Source organism: Coenobita brevimanus, chromosome 54 (assembly GCF_032717465.1).
Source record: "Coenobita brevimanus isolate Jiangsu-jjx chromosome 54, ASM3271746v2, whole genome shotgun sequence".
In the NCBI taxonomy this organism is placed as follows: Eukaryota; Metazoa; Arthropoda; class Malacostraca; order Decapoda; family Coenobitidae; genus Coenobita; species Coenobita brevimanus.
Window position 1 is genome coordinate 25,617,505 of NC_137007.1, and position 21,891 is coordinate 25,639,395.

At 42.4% G+C, this 21,891-nt stretch overlaps 1 protein-coding gene across 1 annotated transcript in view; it reads right to left on the reverse strand.

The window, feature by feature from the left end:
- LOC145401057 (uncharacterized) overlaps positions 1-21,891 on the reverse strand; it is a 601,394-nt gene that overhangs the window by 248,103 nt on the left and 331,400 nt on the right. The window contains exon 8 of the mRNA XM_080273430.1: positions 19,509-19,642. Within this exon, the coding sequence (XP_080129556.1) occupies positions 19,509-19,642 (134 nt within the window). The remainder of the gene's footprint in view (positions 1-19,508; positions 19,643-21,891) is intronic.

The window sequence follows — 21,891 nt, forward strand, 5'->3', positions numbered from 1 at the left end:
TCCTCCCTCCTTCTCCCAGCCACTCCCTAGCCACTTATACTCGCATTACTTCCATCCTTTATGTTCAACAATTCCTTAAAGTGTTCTCTCCATCTGCTCACTTTTTCTCCCTTCTCCACTAATAATCTACCATTTTTATCATTCACTCCCCTGCTAACCTCACTTCCACCCTGTCTTACTCTCTTCACCTCTTTCCAGAACATTTTCTTAAAGTCCCTCCACTTTTCACTCAAATTCCTTCCAAATTCCTCATCCACTCTCTTCTTACTCTCTCTTACTAATCTTTTCACCTCTCTCTTTCTTTCTACATATAACTCTCTCTTCCGCCTCTCAACTTCTTCCACACCCTTATTTCTCATCCATTCATTGTATGCTTTCTTCTTTTGTGCCACAGCCTGTCTCACCTCTTCAGTCCACCACGCTGTTCCTTGCATCTCCCTCCGTCTTCTCTTCCTCCCACACACCACATCACATGCTGCACATATTTCTTCTGTAAATATCCTGCACACACCTTCCACGTCCCCCATCTGCTCCAATTCATATTTGCCCAATCGTTCCTCCACTTCTTTCTTATACTCTGCCTTTTTCTCATCGTCTTGTAACCTTTCCACTCTCCTTGCAACTACTCCTTCCTCTCGCCTTTCCCTTCTATTTCTCCATCTTACTTGGATCTTAATTCTGGCCACCACCAAGTAGTGGTCAGAAAGTCCACTCCCCCAACCTCTATAAGCTCTTGCATCCATTACACATCTTCGCATCCTTTCATCCACACACACATGATCAATCATTGCCTTCTTTTCATTCATTTCACCACCCACCCTTCTCATCACTCGCCATGTATACCTGTGGATCATTTTATGCCTGAAGAGGGTATTGGCTATCACCAACCCCCTCCCAGCACAAATGTCCACTAACTCACTGCCATTCTCATCTATCTCAGCAGGCACACCCCACTCACCAACTATTCCATCCACCTTCACATTCCCTACTTTACCATTCATATCACTGATCATAAACACGCTCTCATTCCTTCCACACTTTTCCATGCACACTTCCACATTTGTCCAGAACTCTTCTCTCACTCTGCTAGCACGATGTTGTGTTGGCGCATACACACACACAATCGCCTACATTTGTATTCCAACATTCAACCTTACCCACACAATCCTTGACCCAAGTGATCCATACTGTCTTGTGCTCTTCTTCCATCTTTTACTCACAACTATACATACTCCTTCCTTTGCCCTCTCATTCTCACCTACTCCTGCATATATACCCCATCCATACTCCCATTCTCTCACACTTTCTCCTCTCCATTTTGTTTTAGTTATTCCACATACATCCACTTTCGCACCCTCAAGCACCTGGACAATCTCTCTCTCTTTCACCTCATCATTCACTCCTCTTACATTCCATGTTGCCATTACCAAGTCCTTTGTCCGGTCCTGGGTCGTCATCGTTTGGTTAATCCTTGTCTGAGGCTTCTTGTTTGTCTTTTACTCAGTTTTTTTTATTGAGGCGAAGATGCACTTGATCGGTGGGTGACGATTGGCTAAATGCAACATGTCCGAATAACATTTACTAACCCAAATTTCTCCATCAGATATATGTTTTCAATTAATAATAAAGAGATTATGAAGCAATGTTGCATTCAGCCAGTCATCACCAATCTGTCAAGTGCATCTTCGCCTCAATAAAAAAAACTGAGTATAGTTAGTTGTTTTCCAGGGATGGGCACTAACCCTCCGCCAACCCTTTTAGTCACCTTTTATGACAAGCAGGGATACTGGGGGAGTATTCTTGAAAAAAACCTTACCCCAAGGGGTAAAATAGAGAATGTAAATAGAAATGTAAATGAGTAGTAATATAAGAATACAAGTACAGTATATATACTAGGAGTAATGAAAGTGAAAGTTTCACTCTAGCATGTATGAATACTATGAGTTATGAAAGTGAGAGTGAAAGTGACAGATTCGCTCTCAACGCTAGTATACAGAACGAGAAAGTGAATACTACATATTTTACTGAAAGAGAAATTGAATGCCTACAGTGACAATAAACTACTATTACTGAAGGAAACTTATGGATAAAGACTGCAGATATATATAAGTGTTATATAGTAATAGAAATATAAAGTGTGAGTGTTTTTATGAATAATACATGACAGAATACCAGCGGCAAACGAGCGCAAGTGGGAAGCTGGTATGCGCTCGTAATTTTCATTGCTTTCAGTGTTTTTTTTTTTTTTTTTTTTTTGAGTATGGATTCCGAACTATTTGACAATCACAGAATAGTGTTTCTAGTGATAAGATCAGGCTGTGCTAATCATATTATGGGGTGTCGGGAAGTGTAAAGTGGAGACTTCATTACTCAACTTCAGAAGTCTCCACAAGTCCTACGGTACTCGACGAAGGCTCAACAAACATCCCAGGAGAAAGCTAAACATATGTGCCATATGCATATGCAATTATAATATTCTAGGACTAATAACTGATTTTTGGCAAATAATTTTACAAAGTCTGTCGGAGTGCGAATACCCCCGCAGGACACGCAAGGAGTGCCAAAACAGCCCCGCGGTTTAGGGGTTAAAGCACCATGGTAAACAATAAGGGGCTTAAGACTGACCCCTGATGCACACCAACATTCACAGAAAACTCATCACTCAAATCTTCATTCACTCTCACCTGGCTGTGAGCACCCACATACTTAGCCATAATCGCTTTAACCAGCCACTACTTGATCTCAAGCTTTCTCATTGCCCACTTCACCACCTCCTCAGGGACTCTGTCAAAAGCCTTCTCCAAATCGACAAAACAAAGTACAGATCCCTTTTCTTTCTTAAATATTTTTCCTGATGCTGTCGAACAATGAATAACAGTGGTCCCTTGCCTGGCAGAAAACCAAACTGCATCTCATCAATATTCACACTTTCTCTAATCATACCTTCTAGAACTCTCTCCATCCAAAAGCTTTATGCCTCTATTTTTTCCTCTTTCCAGGGCATCACCCTTCCCCATGTATAAACTTGCAATTACACTCTTCAGCCTATCATCCGGGACAACACACTCATATATAATTGCATTTATCAAGTCAGTGACTAACCTCACTCCTATATCCCCTGAGGGTTTTCAACATTTCAGCAGTCAACCCAGACACACTTGCCACCTTCCCCAGCTGCATCCTGCCAATTGCCCTGCTCACAGTAGCAGCATGGCTCAAAGGCCGAGGGCCAAACACTCTAAACCTTCCCTGTTTCAGTCAGACTCCACATTCAGCAACCAGTTATTATGCTCTCTCCAGGCATCTTTAATTATCATCACTGTTCACCACTACCTTTCCCTCATCATTCTTCAAACACTGCACACCTATGATATCTCTGCTTTCCCCCTTCATCTGATCTGCCACATTAAACATCAAATTCTTCCTTTCAACACTGTTTAGGTTATCCCATAAAAGTCCTTGAGACACATATTTTGCCCTATATACCTCTTTTCTAGCCCTATGCTTGGCAGCCAAGCATTCCTCCTTCTTACTACCCCTTTTCCATTCCCAAAAAGTCTTCTTTTCTCCTTTACTGCAGTTTCTACAACCTCATCCCACCACCATGTTACTTCACTTCTTGGGAGTCACCTTGACTGACCCCACTCTGAATCAGTAACTCACAGGAGATTGTTCTTGAGAGCTCTGTACTGTTCAAAACACTTCTGTCAATCACTTCCTGTTCAGCCACCACTACTCATCTCATTATTGAAGACATCCCTTACTGCCTGGTTTTTCAACTTTCATATATTCCCCGTAGGTGCACAGGTCTCCTTCACTACCTACTCCATAAGCACCAAGTCATGTGCCAGTGATTTGTGTTGCTGCACACTTTTCACTCCCTATAACTTTAGCATCCCTCACCAACCTTCTATCAGCTCTCCTGACCAGGAAATAGTCAATCTGGCTACTGTTTCTCCCAAACTCATATATAATCATCCTTCTTTCTCATTCCCAGAGATGCATGTTACACAAATCATGTTCAATGTCTTCCCAAATTCAAGTATCCCTTCCCCTTCCTCCACATTCCTCATACCATATGTGCATCCCTCATATACCCTTTCATATCCCAGAGCAGCTTCACCTACATGACCACTTAAGTCCCCTCCAAAAACTACAATCTCATCATCCCCCATGCCACTTACATACATATATCAAGTTGTCTCAGACTCTCTCTCTCTCTCTTTCTACATTATTCAAGCCAGACTGTGGAGCATACACCAATAAAAATGAAACAGTAAGATATTCACGGAAGAGATAAGCGCAGCGTGTGAGGCGGTTTGTGGAGTGAGGAGGAGATGCAAGGGTGTGCAAGGGACAGCATGGTGGAATGATGAGGTGAAACGAGCTGTGGAACAAAAGAAGAAGGCATATGGTGAATGGTTGGCGAGTAGAGGAAGGGGAGAAGATGAGAGAGAGAAGAGAGAGGTATATGTGAGCAGGAGAAGGGAGGTTAAGAGACTGGTGAAGGAGAGTAAGAAGAAAGTGGATGAAGAGTTTGGGAGGAATCTGAGTGTGAAATGGAGGGAGAGTAAGAAATTGTTTTGGAAGGAGGTAAAGAAAGTAAGGCAGTGTGAAAGGGGAAATAGTAGGGGAGTGAAAGATAGGAATAATAGATTGTTGGTGGAGAAGAGAGAGAAATTGAGGAGATGGAAGGAGCACTTTGAGGATTTGTTGAATGTAGAGAGTGAGAGCAGTGTGAGTATAAGTGGTTGGGGAATGGCTGGGAGAAGAAGAGATGAGAGGAGGGAGGAAGAGATCAGTAGGTCGGAAGTAGTGGAAGCGATGAAGAAGATTAAGCTGGGAAAGGCCCCAGGAATTGATGGAGTGTGTGGTGAAATGCTTAGGTATGGGGGTGAGATTGTTGTGGAGTGGATATGGAAGTTGTGTAGATTGGCTTGGGAAGAGGGAAGGGTTCCAGAGGACTGGAAATCAGGTATAATTGTTCCTCTGTACAAAGGAAAAGGGGAGAGAGAAGTATGTGGTAACCATAGGGGTATTTGCCTTCTTAGTGTGACTGGTAAAATATATGGTAGAATACTCATTGATAGGGTTAGGCATATGACAGAGGAGCTAGTTGGAGAAGAACAAGGGGGATTTAGGAAGGGAAAAGGGTGTGTAGATCAGATATTTGTTCTAAGATGTTTAGTGGAGAAGTATCTAGAGAAGGGAAGGAAAGTGTACGCTGCCTTCATGGACTTGGAGAAAGCTTATGACAGAATAGATAGGAAAGGTATGTGGAAGGTATTAAGAATATACGGAGTGGAGGGGAAATTGTTGAGTGCTGTGAAGAGTATGTACGAGGGAGCTAGGGCTACGGTGCGAGTGGATGGTGAGCTGAGTGAGTTCTTTGATCTCAATGTGGGACTGAAACAGGGGTGTGTAATGTCTCCATGGCTGTTTAATATATATATGGATGGGGTCGTAAAGGAGGTACAAGGTAGGGCAGTGGATGTGGGGGTGGCCCTAATGAATGAGGGTGAGATTTGGAAGCTTCCGGTGTTGCTGTTTGCTGATGATACAGTATTGTTGAGTGAAGATGAATGGGAGTTGCAAGGTTTGGTGAATGAATTTGGGACAGTGTGTAGGAGGAGGAAGCTGAAAGTTAATGTAAACAAAAGTAAAGTTATGGTGTTTGAGAGGAATGAAGTCACAGAGTGTGCAGTGAGGTTGGATGGTGAGGATATGGAGAATGTGAGTGCATTCAAGTACTTGGGTAGTGTGATGAGTAAGGATGGAACTTTGGGGGATGAAGTACGTGAAAGGGTACAGCAGGGAAGGAAGGTTGTTGGCACACTGAAAGCAGTGATGAGAAATAGGGAGGTGAGTATGGAAGTTAAGAAGTCACTGCATGATGGTATTGTGATCCCTACCCTGACGTATGGAAGCGAGGCGTGGACCTTGCAAGAGGGGAACAAGTCAAGAGTGAGAGCAGTGGAAATGAGTTACTTGAGAGGAGCATGTGGAGTGACATGGAGGGACAGGTTGACGAATGAAGAAGTGAAGGAACGTTGTGGGGTAGATGTGGATGTGGTTGAAAAGATTAGGAGAAATACACTGAGGTGGTTTGGACATGTGGAGAGGATGGAGAATGAAAGACTGACTAAGAGGGTGTATGTAGGTGAGGTGGAGGGAGGGAGAGGGAGGGGTAGACCGAGGATGAGGTGGAGGGATGGAGTTGAGAGGTATGTGAGGGAGGGGGGGGTGAGTTGGGGGGAGGGGAGTCAAATGGTGGGTGACAGAGTGACTTGGAGGCGTTTTGTCTGCGGCCACCCTTTGCGGGATTAGGGCGTCGGGCTATAGATAGATAGATAGAAGCCTGCCACACAAAATTTTCACTGCTATAATCCTTCCATTCACCCTCATTGCATTCATGACATATTCCACCTATTTTTTCCTGAACAGCATACCCACACCACCATATATATCTGCACTTCCTTGCCAAAATAGCTTATACCTACAATCCCTCCAAGGAGTTATTCTGGCTGATTCTTCCCTGTACCTTATTTCCTGTTCACAACCAACATCCACCCACCTCCTACTCACAGCCTCAACTAAGACCTCTGCTCTACCCATCAAACTACCCACATTCCAAGAAGCCACTCTGATCCCCTTGGGCAATTTAGTTTCCTCAGGCTTCCTTTGTTTTTTCTCATCTTTTGTCATGAGGTTGGTGGGGGCGATAACCATCCACTCACTCGATGTAGTGCTGCTCTCGGGTGTCTGGCCTTTCCTCTCTTCCTTCTTCCTTCCTTCTCTCCATCCTTCCTCTTCTGTCTTTCTTTCCTTCATTCTCTCATCTTCCTTCAGTCTCTGGGTGACTCTATATTGAATGACATGCCAAATGGTTTCCTGTACACCAGGAAACCATTTACTCCTCTGGGTGGTTTCCATATAACCAAATTTTGGCACCTGCTGGTTTAGTGGGCAATTAAGGCGCTTCAATTGGATTCAGCCTATGCAGGTTTATATCCAAGGAGTGGTTGGGGTTTACTGCTCATGCAATGCTGCTCAGGGATGAGTGAGGTTGGTCACTCTCATCTTAAATGTCAGGACCAACTTGCCTAGCCCTGGGCTCCTATGCTCTTCATGGGGCAACACTGGGTTAGATGATGGATGGATGGATGGATGGTCAGTAAAAATAAAATAAAGTGAGAGACAGACCATAGGCCCCAACCACCTGCACAGTCCCGAATCTAGACATAGGACCTGGTACCCATAGCCTACCGGCCGTGGCCAGTGGCTCTGACAATGACCTCGGGGCACCCTGCCAGGACAGCTACAGGGACACCCTCCAAATGTGCCTTGGCAGTGTAACTGCCCTGCCATAATACACCACCGATAGGGCAGCCTCCTGAGGTGCTACTCCCAGGTTTGTGCCCCTCTCTACTGGTCAGAAGCAGCAACCTTAAAGCTGCAGTGCCCTGTACCCTCTTGCACAGATTCAAGCCGCAGCCTATCTCAGTCCCAAGAATTATGCCAGCGAAGCCCACGTCACCCTTCTCCTCAGGTCGCTATAATGGACTAAGTAGGGGGAAGCCTGATCTGATGAAACCCTCCATTATATATGATGATCTCTCCTCCCTTTAAATGGGATTTCAGGCACATATTGGAAAATAAATGAGTAACAGAGCATATTCTTGTACTGTGAATGAAAAGTATAACCACTGTACAAATTTCCTAGAATTTCACGTCTTTGCCATAGCACTTCTTCATGGCTAGTACTGTATTAGTATACTGTTCAAGAGTCTGTTATAACAACTCAGCAGTCAGGATGGGGAGAGGGTAATTTCTGACCAGCCTGGGGTAAAAAAGGCAGGAAACACATGTACTGCACACTGTACAGACAGCTATACACTACACACACTCCTATTCTTCTTGCATACTGTAGACTGAGGTAACTGTCATTCACTGTTACTGTTTGCACAGAAGGTTTCTGGTGGCTCTGGGGTCACATCTGGTATAAAGAGTTCTGAGGTGCTGGGGGCTGGGGTCTTGGAGGCTGTAGTGCTGAATCCTGAGGCAATGTGGAGGCTGGCTGAGGAGGTTGATATTATAGACACAATGGATGTCTCTGATTCTGTGTGGAGCCTCCTGGCAGCAGGAGAGGGCACAGACTTGAAAAATTGGGAGATCTTAACCTGGATTTTCCTGGGCTGCTGTTTTTTTTTTTTTTTTTTTTGAGCAAAAGCTTCAGGGCCTATTTCTTGGGGGCAGTGACCTATCCCAAGGCCCAGCAGTCCTCCTACATCTCCACATGTCACCACTTTGGCACTAACATCCACCATCCATATTGAATACATGCTAGGGCTGTCTCATACAGGACTGGTGTATTGGTATTAGCAGGGGCATTTTTACAACATGTCGGCGGGTCATCTGGTAGATCAGGAAAGTCTGCTTTTTAGGAAATTCAAATTCTTAAACTGTTCCCAACCCCAGCCGGGATTCGACCCTGGGTCCATTAGGACTGCTGGCCGTCTCTCTACCAATTCAGCCACTGCCTTCCCCATTAACTCCAGCCTGATGAGCTGCATGACCTCATAATGTTGTGCCAGAAGTCTTCCAACTTTGTCTGTCATGGGCAGAATTGTATCCGCAGCACAAATGACTGCAGCTGGATTGTTCAGCTGCCTCCTCCTCCTTCTCCTCCTCCTCCTCCTCTTTGTCTTCCTTCTTTGCTGGTGTCTTGTCTTGTAATAGTTCATCCACAATCTCCTCTCCTGTCTGGTGGTGGTAGCCAGGCACACCAGCATCTTCATTCAGGCATTCTTGCAGCTCCTCCCCAGCAAGGCCCCCCTGCCCTGTAACTGGGCAACATTACTGTTATCATTGATGGTTAAAACCTCTCAAAATGATGCAGTAGTGCTGGAGCCTTCGGGGTTCTGAGGAGTGTGCGCAGCTCATTCTTGAGCGTGGCATGTGGCACTTTCTTCCATACTTCTGTCCCACTGAAGATGGCATCCTTGATGGTGTATTTCTTGAAATTATGCAGGGTTTTCTTGCCTCTGGTGTCCTCATAGTCAGCCTGGTCCATTCCATCCTCAGTCACAATGAGACACTGCTGCAGGTTGTTTCTGTTGTGCCTTTTTGCACTCTCCATAACTCCTTAGTCCATGGGCTAGATAAGGGTAGAAGCATTGGCTGGCGGGAACAAGGCCTTGATTTGTCCACCCTTGCTACAGAGTTTGCCTGAAGAAGGGTAGGCTTGTGTGTTCTCCAACAGCAGCACTGCCTTCATGTTGTCAGGACTGATACCATACCTTTTTTGGTGCTGCCTCATGGAAAGGTTGAAGCTGTGGTGGAACCATTCATGAATGATATCCTGAGTAAACCTGGCAGATTTGTTACCATGGTACCCCACAGGAAGCTTGGCATTGATGTCCTGCCTCAAGGAAAGGTTGAAGCTGTGGTGGAACCATTCATGAATGATATCCTGAGTAAACCTGGCAGACTTGTTACCATGGCACCCCACAGGAAGCTTGGCATTGATGTCCTTCAGTGGATTCTTACTCTTACCTGCTATGACTGGCTGTAAGTGATGGGAGCCATTAGTAATGGTACAGGCCAGAATTGAGAGATGTTCCTTCATTGTTTTATGCCCAGGTGTGCTGTCAATATCTCTGGATGCCCAGGTATTTTGAGGGAGAGAACGACAGTGAAGCCCAGTCTCACCTGCCCAGTAGGTGTGAAATTCATGCAGGCCCTATTCCATCAGTTTCTGAAGATGCTGGACAAATGGCTCCACTGCACTGACACTGATGATGAGCCTCTCTCCAGCTATGGTCTTGTTAACATTGCCCTAGCATCTCCGAGCCTCCACAAACAGCCATCACTACACTTGAAATATATGATTCCAAGGTGAGTAGCAAGCCTTTGTGCTATGTGTTGTTCACCTAGGCCATTACAGGCACACCCTCAGCTTGCTCCTGCAAGTACACCACTTCCACTTATACACTGCATCATCGAGTTTCTCAATGGGTAATTTCCTCTTCCTGATCACATCATTCTCCTTCCTCCCACCTTCCATTTTCTTCATTACCTCCTTTGTTTTGTCTTTTCCCTTCAAAAAATTGTTGAGAGAGAGAGAGAGAGATCTAATGATTCTTAGGGGGTCAACTCCCTCCTAAAAATAAAAATGATCAGCAAGAGGGAAGTGAGCTCATGCATTTCAACAAAACTTCTTAGGTCAATTTGTCTCATTCCTCAATAATGTCATCCATTATATAGTGTTTTCCACCATTATTCTCTGGGGAGGTGGTCAGTCTCCCTCATCATATTAAAAATTCTCAGACGTAGTGAAAGGACAGGAGATATGGCTCTGACATCTTAGTGAAGGCTGCATAGGCTAATGGACTCACAGCCATAATGTGGAATTTGAGAAGTGTGACCCCCCCCCCCAATAATTTTTGGAGGGTCAATCCCTCCCAAAAATAAATATGATAAGAAATAGGGAATTGTGAGCACATGGATTAAAAAAAACTGGCATACATATTGCAGGATTAGGTATGCAGGTTCCATGTTCTCTGAGTGCACGGGAAGAAACTGCACATCTACAGTACTTTATTCGTATAACAAAACTGCCTCTAGATGTAACCCAGCAACTTGTGGGCCCTCTTCTCTACTTTTGCACTGTTTGGAAATTTTAGGTCATTAATGATCAGTACACTTGGGGCCTTTCCCAAATCTGTCATCCTCAGCATTCTTCCCAAAAGTGAATGGTCTGACCCAGGTTCTGCACTGGCCAATATGCATCATCTTGCATTTCTCCAAGTTAAATGGCATTTACCATGTCCTAGACCATTCCCCTAGCATATGCAAGGCTATTTAGAGTGTCTCAAACCTTTCAAGACTGCTCACATTTACTCCAAGTTTTCTGTCATCGGAAACTTTGGGATCACACTTAACAGGCCAACATCTATGTCACTGATATAATGCAGAACACAACTGGACCAAGGATTGACTCTTGTGGAACTTCAGAAGTGACTGAAGCCCAATCAAAAGGAATTTCATTGATCATTACTCGTTACTTCCTATCTGTCAGCCAGTTTTCTATCCAGATTGTAACCACCCAATTAATACTGAGTGCACACCCATTTGACATTACCCTGAAGTGATTCACTTTGTCAAATGCCTTTTGAAAGCCATGCCTGTGTGTGCTTCTGATGCATACCATAACAGTATGTATGTATTTAGTGGGTCTAAACTGTCATAAAAGGGAACATTTGAGCTTGAACTTGGGATGCCTGATACCAATTAGGGTAACTACCATAGGTTCTCGGTTTTCATTGTCATGCAATTCCATTATTACATGCTAAGTTCAGGACCAGTTATGCGCAATAATCAGGGAATCACTGTAGATACCTTTTTTTGTGTATGGCATAGCATGGCTTAATTCTTCATTACTGTGATTGAAAGAAAACTTGCTTACATGCTTACAAACTCATCGATATTGATATTTTCAGCTCTTTGTTTTTCATTTCCCAATACACCAAGATCACTTAGTTGTGGTCTGAGTGAGGGGGGGGGGATCTAAGGTGCAACAGCAGCCTGTGGGGGGGCATACACCCCTTCATGACCTCCCCCCCCATCTGGCAGCTACCCCGATGGAAGAGGGTTACACTATGTCATCAAGTGGAAAGACGTGCTCATGCAGAGATTATTTTTCCTCAGTGTGTGTTCTCGTAAGGTGACCTATGTTTGTGTAGTGGTTCACAAGCATGTCTGCTTGTTGTTAATATGAAGGGATGTGTTGGGTGTCGGAGGCGATGGCTGCATGGGTCTTGGAATTGTTTGTGATTTAGTGATAATGTTAGGTGACCAGTAGAGCCAAGAGGTATCAATGGAGTGGCTGAGTTTTATCACATGGGCTTTACAGTTTCCCTTTCTTTCTTTTTCTTTTTTTGCTTTGTTTAATACTAATTTTGTTGTCAGTTTCATTTTTTTAACTGCTGGAATCTTAAGATGGTGTCTTGCGCATGTGTGGGAAAGGAAGTTAAATTTGAGGAGTTGCAATGTTGTATGAGGTGAGGAAGCTCCAGTGTAAATAATTCTCGGCTGTAGCATCTTTTGTTTCCTCATCGAATGTGGTGTTTGTCTGAGTTAAGTATGACCTTATTTAATTTCATAACTGTCTGTTACCAATGATGATGTATGCATCATTTTGCGTGATGAAATGTTGTTCTGTTTCTTCTGTGAATTTTAACCAGTTCATTTTCTTGTAATTTATGTAAGTGATGCATGACTTTTTTTTTTTATTTATGCAAAGAAGAAGGAACCAAAGGCCAGGAGCCTGCAAACTGTTCCCTCCAAGAACAAGCACAAACAAGATAACAGAGCCAAATTCAAGACTGTTCATTTCGAGATGCCTGGCCACACTGAGTTTGAAAGACTGGAAATCATAGGCTATACAAAATACAGGCAGTGGGAGACAGTTCCAGAGCTGACCTGTTGTATACATGAAGGACTGGGAGTAATGGTTAACTATGGCATTAAAGAGTTGGACAGAAAAGGGATGAGAGTTTGTTCCTAAACAGGTGCTATGTGCCCGCTGTACTGTGATGGTGGAGGGATGCAAGCAGACAGTTCAGAGAAGCACTGACCATTGAAGGGGCATAAGAAAAGAGCTAAAGATGCAACAGTGCAGTGAAGAGACAGAGGTTGAAGGGAGCCAGTAAGAGGAGGAGTTAATGAGATGAAAAGCCTTCGACTCCACTCTGTTGAGAAGAGCTGTATATGGGGAGTCTTCTCACACATGGGAGTTGTACTCTACATAGGGACGAATAAAACCTATGTATAAAGTCAAAAACTGTGCAGGGGTAAGAAACGTACAGAACTGGCTAAGCACACCTAATCTCTTGGAGGCAGATTTTACAGGGCAGATAATATGTTCTTTCCAAAATAAATCCCGAGAGAATGAAACCCCAAATATGTTTAAAAATGATGCAGGACTAAGCTGGATATTATCAAAAATTAAAGAGTGCTCCTGTCTGGAATGCATTCCTTACATGATCATGACAGGGACGTGATCCAAATGGAGTTTGGGTTCCATCCACCAGGTGGTGGTGAATGAAAGTGTTGGCGAACAAATTGTGATGTCTGGGGATGAGAGGGAGTGGTGTGCTTTGTGTGGGATGTGGGTGTGTTATGAGGTGTCCTGGAAAATGTATATGTTGCTGAGTTGTGATGCAATGTTGAGACCCCAGTACAGTAGTTATTTTCGTTGTGTTCACACCAGGAAGTATGGTTTTAACGTTAAAGTCCCCAGCAATTACTGAGTTCAGTATGTGTGTTAGGGGGATGAGGTGAGGGTTGTACAGTATTATGCTGGTACAGCAAAGAAGGTGTCAGGGGGAATGTTAACCCGTCACGTCCCGAGGTTTTCCGCACCTCCGACATCCCCCAGTCCCGAGGTATTTTTGAAAAAAAAATTTTTGGCTAAAACCTTCGCTTTTGGTGAGAAACACCGAAAATTCATAGAGAAATCGCTCACCTGAGGTTTAAAATACCCAATCCAGGTAGGAGTTCCTCCTTACCTGACTAGGTTTTCTAACATGTTGGCACCAAAGAAAACACGTTCTATGGGAGGGTAACTATTTTATCCACTCATAAACGGTATTTACAGGTAACTCGCACGGAACACGTGGGTTTCGTTCCTACCGTGCCATGTTAGGTGCGAAATCGCGTATATTTAAACTACTCCGTATTTTGCTCCCTAGACCCCCCAAATGTGTTGTTTTGCTGTTATCTGTCACTGGTAATCACTAGAAAGCACTTTAAGTGGTTAGAAGGTTTATTTAATGTTATAACTCACAAATACAGTACTCCAGAGCAAAACTTCAACACACAAATACTGTACGTAAACACAAGGAAACATTCCGACGCCGATCATAGGTAATCATATAAATCAGGTTAACTGGTACCAGTGCTTTAACTTACAAGTACATACCAGAACAGTACATATTTAACTTAGAAATGCAGTACTGTGATATCAAATGATTTCAGTACATAATCTGTTAAGAATGGCTGAAAAAAAAAAAAATGTTATGAATACATTTTCACCTTTTTGATATATATTTATGGTAGTTTCGAGTTATTTTTTACGTTATCGTTGTGCCCATGCTTGGAAAAGGGAGCGAAAGAGTTGAATTTTCAGTCCTAAATGAGAAAATTGCACATCCTCCAAGGCTAGACTCTGCCACGGGAGAATAAAGTGGAGGGTCAGTCCGATTAGCAATAAGGAAGTTGTGTCACAACTTCCAGCTCCCACACCACGAGAATGGCTAAAAATAGAATCGTAATGCAGTTTCAGAACTAACAATAAGTCTAATTATTACGAATACAGATACAAAGCAGAAATAAATACGTTTACAGACGGGGAAAACGTACTTCTTAGCCGTCATAACATGTTCATCTTTCTCTATCATTTTACGTTCATCTTTATCATTTTACCTTGTTATTTTCGCAATATATATTGCTGTCTCGTAAACAGGGTGGTTGTTTGTGTTTTGCAAGGGAGGAAAAAGATTGTATTTTCTGTCTGGGTCGAGATAATGGGTGTACCTATGCGTAGTTAGGCATGGCCACGAGCGAAAAAATCGTACACCCACTCATCACGATAGCATGTGGTGAACTGACAGATGATACATGAGAGGGTGAAGTCAAGGTCAGTCTCATGTCCCAGATTTTCGTTCACTTCCCGAAAGTTTATTCACAGTTTTCTACAAGTTGCATTGCATCAAATGATCCAAACCATTACAGCAAACCTGAGCAAATAGGTAAAGATACCAAGATAAAAATGTATTTTTCTTTTATTATAAGTCTTTAATTCCCTACGTGTCAACAAGTAGGTTGGTGGAGGGTTAGTGTCCCTCCCTGTAAAACAAATAACTCAAAGTCAAATGGCCACCCCTTACGGGATTATGGCGTCTGGCAGTAGATAGATAGATAGATAAGTCTTTAACGAACAAACAAAAAAGGCAATATTCCGACGCCGATCATGGGTAATCATATAAATCAGGTTAACTGGTTACAAGGCTTTATTTAATGCTTTAATTCCTTACAAGTACATTCCAGAACAGTAAATATTTAACTTACAAATACAGTACTGTAGAAAAGCCGTACAGTAAGAGTTTAACGAACAAACAAAAAAGGCAATATTCCGACGCCGATCATGGGTAATCATAAAATTTGGGTTAACTGGTTACGAGGCTTTATATAACGATTTAACTTTATTTAAGTGCTTACAAGTACAGTACATACGACAACAGTAAATATTTAACTTACAAATACTGTACAGTATTGTGGAAAAAACGAACAAATAAAAAAGGCAATATTCTGACGCCCATCAGGTAAACTGGTTATAAGACTTTATTTCTTGCTTTAACGTTATTTAATAGTACTTTAAGTTGCACATAAACTTACCAGAACAGTACAGTACTGTAAATATTTAATTACAAATACTGTGCTACTGTACTCGGGAATGTCTCACTCACTGAATAATTTCCCGCCTAGATCGTCACGTAATCAAAACAAACCGCGCACTGTGGTGACGTTCGAGGATTTGATCTTTCAAAGGCCTCTCCTGCATTAATTTGTAGTTTTCATAATGTTTTTTTAATCTTACGTTGTCTTATATGTATCCCAGCCCTTACCGTGTATAATTGCGAGCGCGTTCCGTGAGATCGTGTTCCGTGCGAGTTACCTGTATTTATTTACTTGGTACGAATGTATATGTAGTATGAGAGTGTATTGGTTTTCAAGCAGTAATAATGGCATTATAAGCATTGTTTCACTCACTAACTAATCACCATACCTGACCTTTTTTTTTGCCACATTACCTGATCATTATTTCTGGCTGTTTCTTTTTCTAATGCTATGTAAACATTGTCCTCCACATTGTCATCAATTGGGGAATCACTCTGGCCCTGAATATCTTTACTAGCCAGGTCACTGGTAACAGGTGAATTGCCGAGACAATGGCGTGAGAGGGGGAGGGGGGAGGTTATGCGGTGTAATGCATTGTCCCTGCTTGGCATCTTGTAGAGGAATAGAGGAAGGTGTCCCGTGTATACATACGAAAAATCACGCGCGAAAATTGAAAATTGTGCAAATTAGGGACCTTGCAATTGCATGACGTACCGGTACGTCGCCGGGACTGGCAAATGCAAATCGTTGCAACGTACCCATACGTCGACAGGACGGGGCGGGTTAATATTAAAAATTTTGATTTCTTGTTTGTAACCAGATGTAATACTGCATGACTGTATTTGAAATATGGTGTCATTCTTCAAAAGTGATTATAGAATGTTGTCTGTGTTGTGTCACTTTAGAGGATGGATGTATAAATGTAAATGATGAGGCCTCTTCCATGGCCATTAGTTCCATCTGTGCACATGTGATGTGTGATTAGTGACAAACGCATGGAGGCTTGTGATCTTAAGGAATTTTTCAGTTTGTAGTGTTTTGTTGAGTAGGCTATTGACATTTGAATGTAAAATGTTTATGCTAAGTGTTCAAGGTGGTATGTATCTAGTGTGAGTCTATGTTGTAAGTGCACTGCAGTGGTTGTGGACTGGGACTGAGTTGTAGTGGTAATACCTATGTGAGCACAGGGTTGCTGGAGGGGATGGTGAAGTTGTGTTTGGTGTGACAAGTGCCTGTTACATACCCATGTGCAGTAATATTGTCTGATATTTGTAAGTGTAGTGCATGTGGTGTGGATCCATTCTCTGCAAGAATAATATTGAACAGGTCCACATATTCATCTAGTATTTGTGATGAATAGGGTGCAAACCAGGCAAATGTATGAGGTCTGTTCAGAAAGCATCTGACCTTAGGCTCAAAATAAAATAAATAGCTAATCTCCATCTGTTAAGCTAGGACACTAATCCCCCTCAAAGTAGGCTCCTTCTGGCTTGACACACATTTCCCAGTGTTCTTTCCACTGCCTGAAACATTTTTCAAAGATAGTTTTCAGTATCTCCTGCAGGTGCTTCATCACATTCATCATTATCTCGTCTCTCATCTCAAACTGGGAACCCTTCAGCAAAGCTGAGCTTGGGGAGTAACTGAAAGTCGCATGGAGGCATGTCTGGTGAGTAGGGAGCCTGCCAGACCTGCAGGATGTTGTGCTCGGCTAAAAATTCCTGAATCCGTTGAGAAGAATGGGCAGGGGCACTGTCATGCTGCAGCTTCCAACATGCCACTTTCTGATGGTCTAGTCTCTTCCGCCGAACTGCATCACTAAGACGATGGATAATGTCAAAGTGGTAATGTTTGTTACAGTCTGACCTTCTGGTGCATATTGTGATGCACAACACCACGATAGAAAAAAAAAATAATTAATATGCATTTCACATTGCTGTGGAACCGTCATGCTTTTTTTTTTGGCTGAGGTGACCCTGCGTGCTTCCACTCTGATGACTGTGCTTTGGTTTCTGGGTCGTACCTGTACACCCGAGTCTCATCTCGGTGATAAGAGTCTTCAGAAAGTCTGGATCACGATTTGCACACTCTAACATGTCTTGAGCAATGTTCATCTGCAGAGCTTGTTGTCTATGTAAAAGGAGCTCTGGAATGAACTTGGCGGCAACTGTTAAAATTCTGTGTGCTGATCCATCGCTGATGCCAATTTCATCAGCAGTTGCTGACAGTCAACCGACTATTTCCCATTACCAGATCACACACTTTCTTCACATTTTCAGCACTCCTGCTCGTTGATGGCCTCCCAGAACACGGATCATTCTCAAATGACATTTGGCCATTTTTGGAGCTACTGTACCACTCCATTATTTGCGTCACCCCCATGGCTTCATACCTCAAAATTTGCTGGATCTTCCTGATAGTTTCAACATGGGTATCACTTAATTTTTGGCAAAATTTGATGCAGCAATGTTGTTTGACTTTTTTGGTCATCATGACATGCACGGGAATGTGACAAGAGAAAGGTGCATGACAATGAAAACAAGCTGACTGACAGCCTCCGAGTTACTCGTGGCAGCTGGCATTAATTACACATGTGCACGAAGGTCCTAGACTGTGGTATACAAAACCTCGCTCCTATCCTCCAACTGGTTGGTGAGAAAAAAAATGAGGTCAGATACTTTCTGAACAGACCTCGTAAAAAACAACACAGGGAGCAGCCAACCCATACCAAGATCTTCCTCACAGGAGACAGGGAGATGAGAATGTTCTGTTCCTAGGTGTGAGTTACATTTGCTTCTCTCCAGCAAGAGTAAAAGTGCCACCTCATGAAGGCTTAAGAGATAATGACTGGAAGTAAACAATTAGGGATGAAACAAGTAGAATAAAACCTTGATATAACAAACTTCTATAGACTAGAATTCGCTTTTATCAAAACTGAGGAGCTACCAGACTAAATTCTTATTTACTGGAAAAAGTCCAATAAAGTCAGAAGCAGTCTGGACTGCCTGACCACTTCAGCTATGTTCATCACAATAAGGTACATAAAAGACATGTTTATTAGTGTACTGTACAGTTCAGTACTATTAGATACATTATACCATTTGATTACTGTAGTGAATGTACAATACAGTACAGTACTGCAGTGGTAGTGAAAACAGTTTAAAAACCGTTGGTGTGATCCAGACTAATGTCTGATACAATATATCGGAAAAAGTCCGGGTAAGGGGGAAGTCCAGTTTCGTATGCACGGAGTGATTTATGCTGGTAGTTACCGTTCCGCTCAGTGCACATGAGCCGAGTGCCCTTTTAAGTTACTGGCTGAAAGTATCTGCATGTTACCTCAAGTATTGTGCCATTTATCAACAACATTTTGTGAAATATATGTGTCAGGGAAATAGTTGGATGTCTTATCGACCTATGGGTAACTATAGGTCGATGTATAGATATGTATATTTATACAGGTTGATATATAGACATATATAAATAAATATACTGCACATATGTTTGATGCAGGCAGATTGTGGAATGTCATTTCGTGAATGAAGGTTAGTTTAATTTAGGTTTATTTAGGTTAGGTTGATCTAGGATAAGGTTAGGTTAGGTTAGTTTAGGTTTGGTTAGGTTAGATTAATTTAGGCTAAAGAGAGAAGGGAACAGTAACTTCCTGCATAAAGTCACTCCGTGCATATGACACCGGATGTCGCTTTTATCAGAATTTTGATTTTTTCGGAATGGCTTGGATCCGTTAGTTCATTATAGTGAGGTTTTACTGTACTGGTAACACTGCCATTATTCTCCAGAAATCTGTCCCCATTACTGTATTTTTAAACTTCCTGAAGACTCTTGCAGTTACTACATGAAATCAAGGCAGTTACTACATACAGTACATCAAAACACTTGACCAGATCTATATTGACACAGTTCTAAAGCGCTGAATATGAAATTTTCAGACTTTATATGATGGTTTTTCAAGCTAAAATATAACCTTCTCTTAAACGCACATCTACCATGTCAACTAATGAAATACAGTATTAACTCTTACTTACAGGTCATGGATAGTTTTGGAAAGTGAAGTTTTCTCTGTGATAACAGCTTCCAGCTGTTGTCTCAGAAGCTTTTCCACTTCCTTTTGCTGTTTCAGAGTTACACGGAGGCCCTCAATCAGGTTAATGTTCTCCTCCTGCAAAAACGATCAGAATGAGAAGGTTCATTAACGTTGGTTTTATAAAGTACTACTTTTATGCACATACAATACTGACCAATTACAAAGAATTATTTCTTTTTACTTGAATTTGGAATGCGATCACTCCATACTTGATGGAGTTGGCATATCCAAGCTGAAGACTGCATAGCAAAAACCATATACTGTAATTGGTACCAGAAGAATCATTATTTTACTGCTTATGTGTTCCTAAAATCCAAAGGCTGACCCTAACTTACCTACACAAACCATGGAATAAAGCGTTTTTGTTCCCTAGTACATTAATGATATTGCCAAATAATATATAGTATACCATACAGGTAAAACAAAGAGTGATATTTAAGAGAAGTTAAAACCAAACAACATTGGAATCTCCTGAACTGCACGCTTTTAAACAGCAGATTCATAATATATGGCAACATCATCCAATAGTTTGCAATATCAGTAACTCATGGAAATTATAATTCGCAATTGCAGCCTCAAAAGTGAAGGTTTTCCGATGTCTCATATAATATGCGCCACCATTACCTCAAGCCCGTGTGTCTATCCAGCCATTAATTTATTAAACAAATCATATTCAAGCCTGTCACAGCACTTCCCTCCCACATCAAGCATGAAGGGCGCGCACACATGAGCCCCGGTGCCCACCCAGCTGTGTGCAATGTCTCCTTTCTGTTGACAAGTTGTGGCTCCATTGTGGTAAACGAGGATTTTTTTTTCCCGTGCTTCCTCCACCTGCCCACTGTTACCATGGCAGATTGTAACCCTCATAAGCCTGCAACTTCTTAGAGGAAGGGGAAAAAAATAACAACATTAACTTACACCCAAAAGCTTGATGTAATAAGGAGGATTGAAGGCGATGAGAAGAAAATCAAAGTTGCCCATCATTAAGGACTCAACAAGGACGATCTCTCCAACTGGCCGTGTTGTTTACCAACCACCACTCTGACTGGATGCGCCAGTGTATCACATTCTAAATCCTTACTTACAGCTTTCAGAGATATGTTTATAAAAATGCCTAGTAGCTGTGGTAATCCAGGAAGAGTAACAAGTAACTTGTGAAAGACTCATTTCAGCAGAAAATATGGAATGGCAGTATCTGTTTGGTAAAGAAGTAAGTAAACTGAAATTCTTTGTCAAATGGGCATGGAGATGCCACCTACATAATAACAAACTCACGATCTCAATTTAAGTAATTTTGGTACATGTACTACACTGATAGTTAACTGTTGAACTGTGACTGCAAGAAGTGAGTGAAAAAATATATAATATACACAGTACTATAGCTATATTTAGGGGTATTCAAGGAAACAGGCAGGTCGCCATCATCAGTGTTTACTGACAGTCTCTCCAACTGGCCTCATTGTTTACCAGCCACCGCTCCAACTGGATGTGTCAGTGAATCATGCATTCTAAATCCTCATTTATAGCTTTCAGAAGTACATTTATAAAAATGCCCAGTAGCTGTGGTTATCGAGGAATAATAAGTAACCTGTGAAAGACTCATTTCAACAGAAAATATAGAAAGACCGTGCCCATTTGGTAACGAATTAATCTTGACGAATCGACAACTCTTACGATGACACAGAGGCAACTGAGGGCAATGATGAAACTGCTTCCGTTGCCACCACACTGGACTTTGAGGGGTTCCTGAGGGAGGCTGATGAGGAGGAAGCGGCAGAAAGGCATGAGGCAGCAGCACACTCGCCTCGTGCTGACAGGATGTAGTCCACCTCAAGCTTCGTAATCTCTCCCCTTTTCCCCATCCATTCAAGCAATGTTGTCAGTCAGAGTCAGGTAAGAATCTTACAATACTGTTCATTTTCCAGGTTTTTAGTGTTCACTGATGAACAGTTTGATGTAGGTTTGGAATAAGGGGGACAACTTTTCCAAGATTACAGATTCATAAGTAATTTTCCCCATAAGATTAGCAGTTTCTAACTCACGGAATTCTCAAATTGCAGCATGTGCCCAGTCTCATATGACCGTGATTTAGGAGATTCCACTGTACAGTAGTCAATAATATAACACCAAGACCTCCATTACCAATCAGACACCAATCATCCAACACCAGGCTAAATCAGGGAGAACAAGAAGGAACATCTACAGGCTGTCTCTTACACCCTCCCAGCCTAGAAGTTACATGATAGACCCCAGCCCCTGTCCAGTAACAACTCTGGTCTAGTACATGAACCTCTTTACACTAGCCTAACAGCATTTTTACTCAA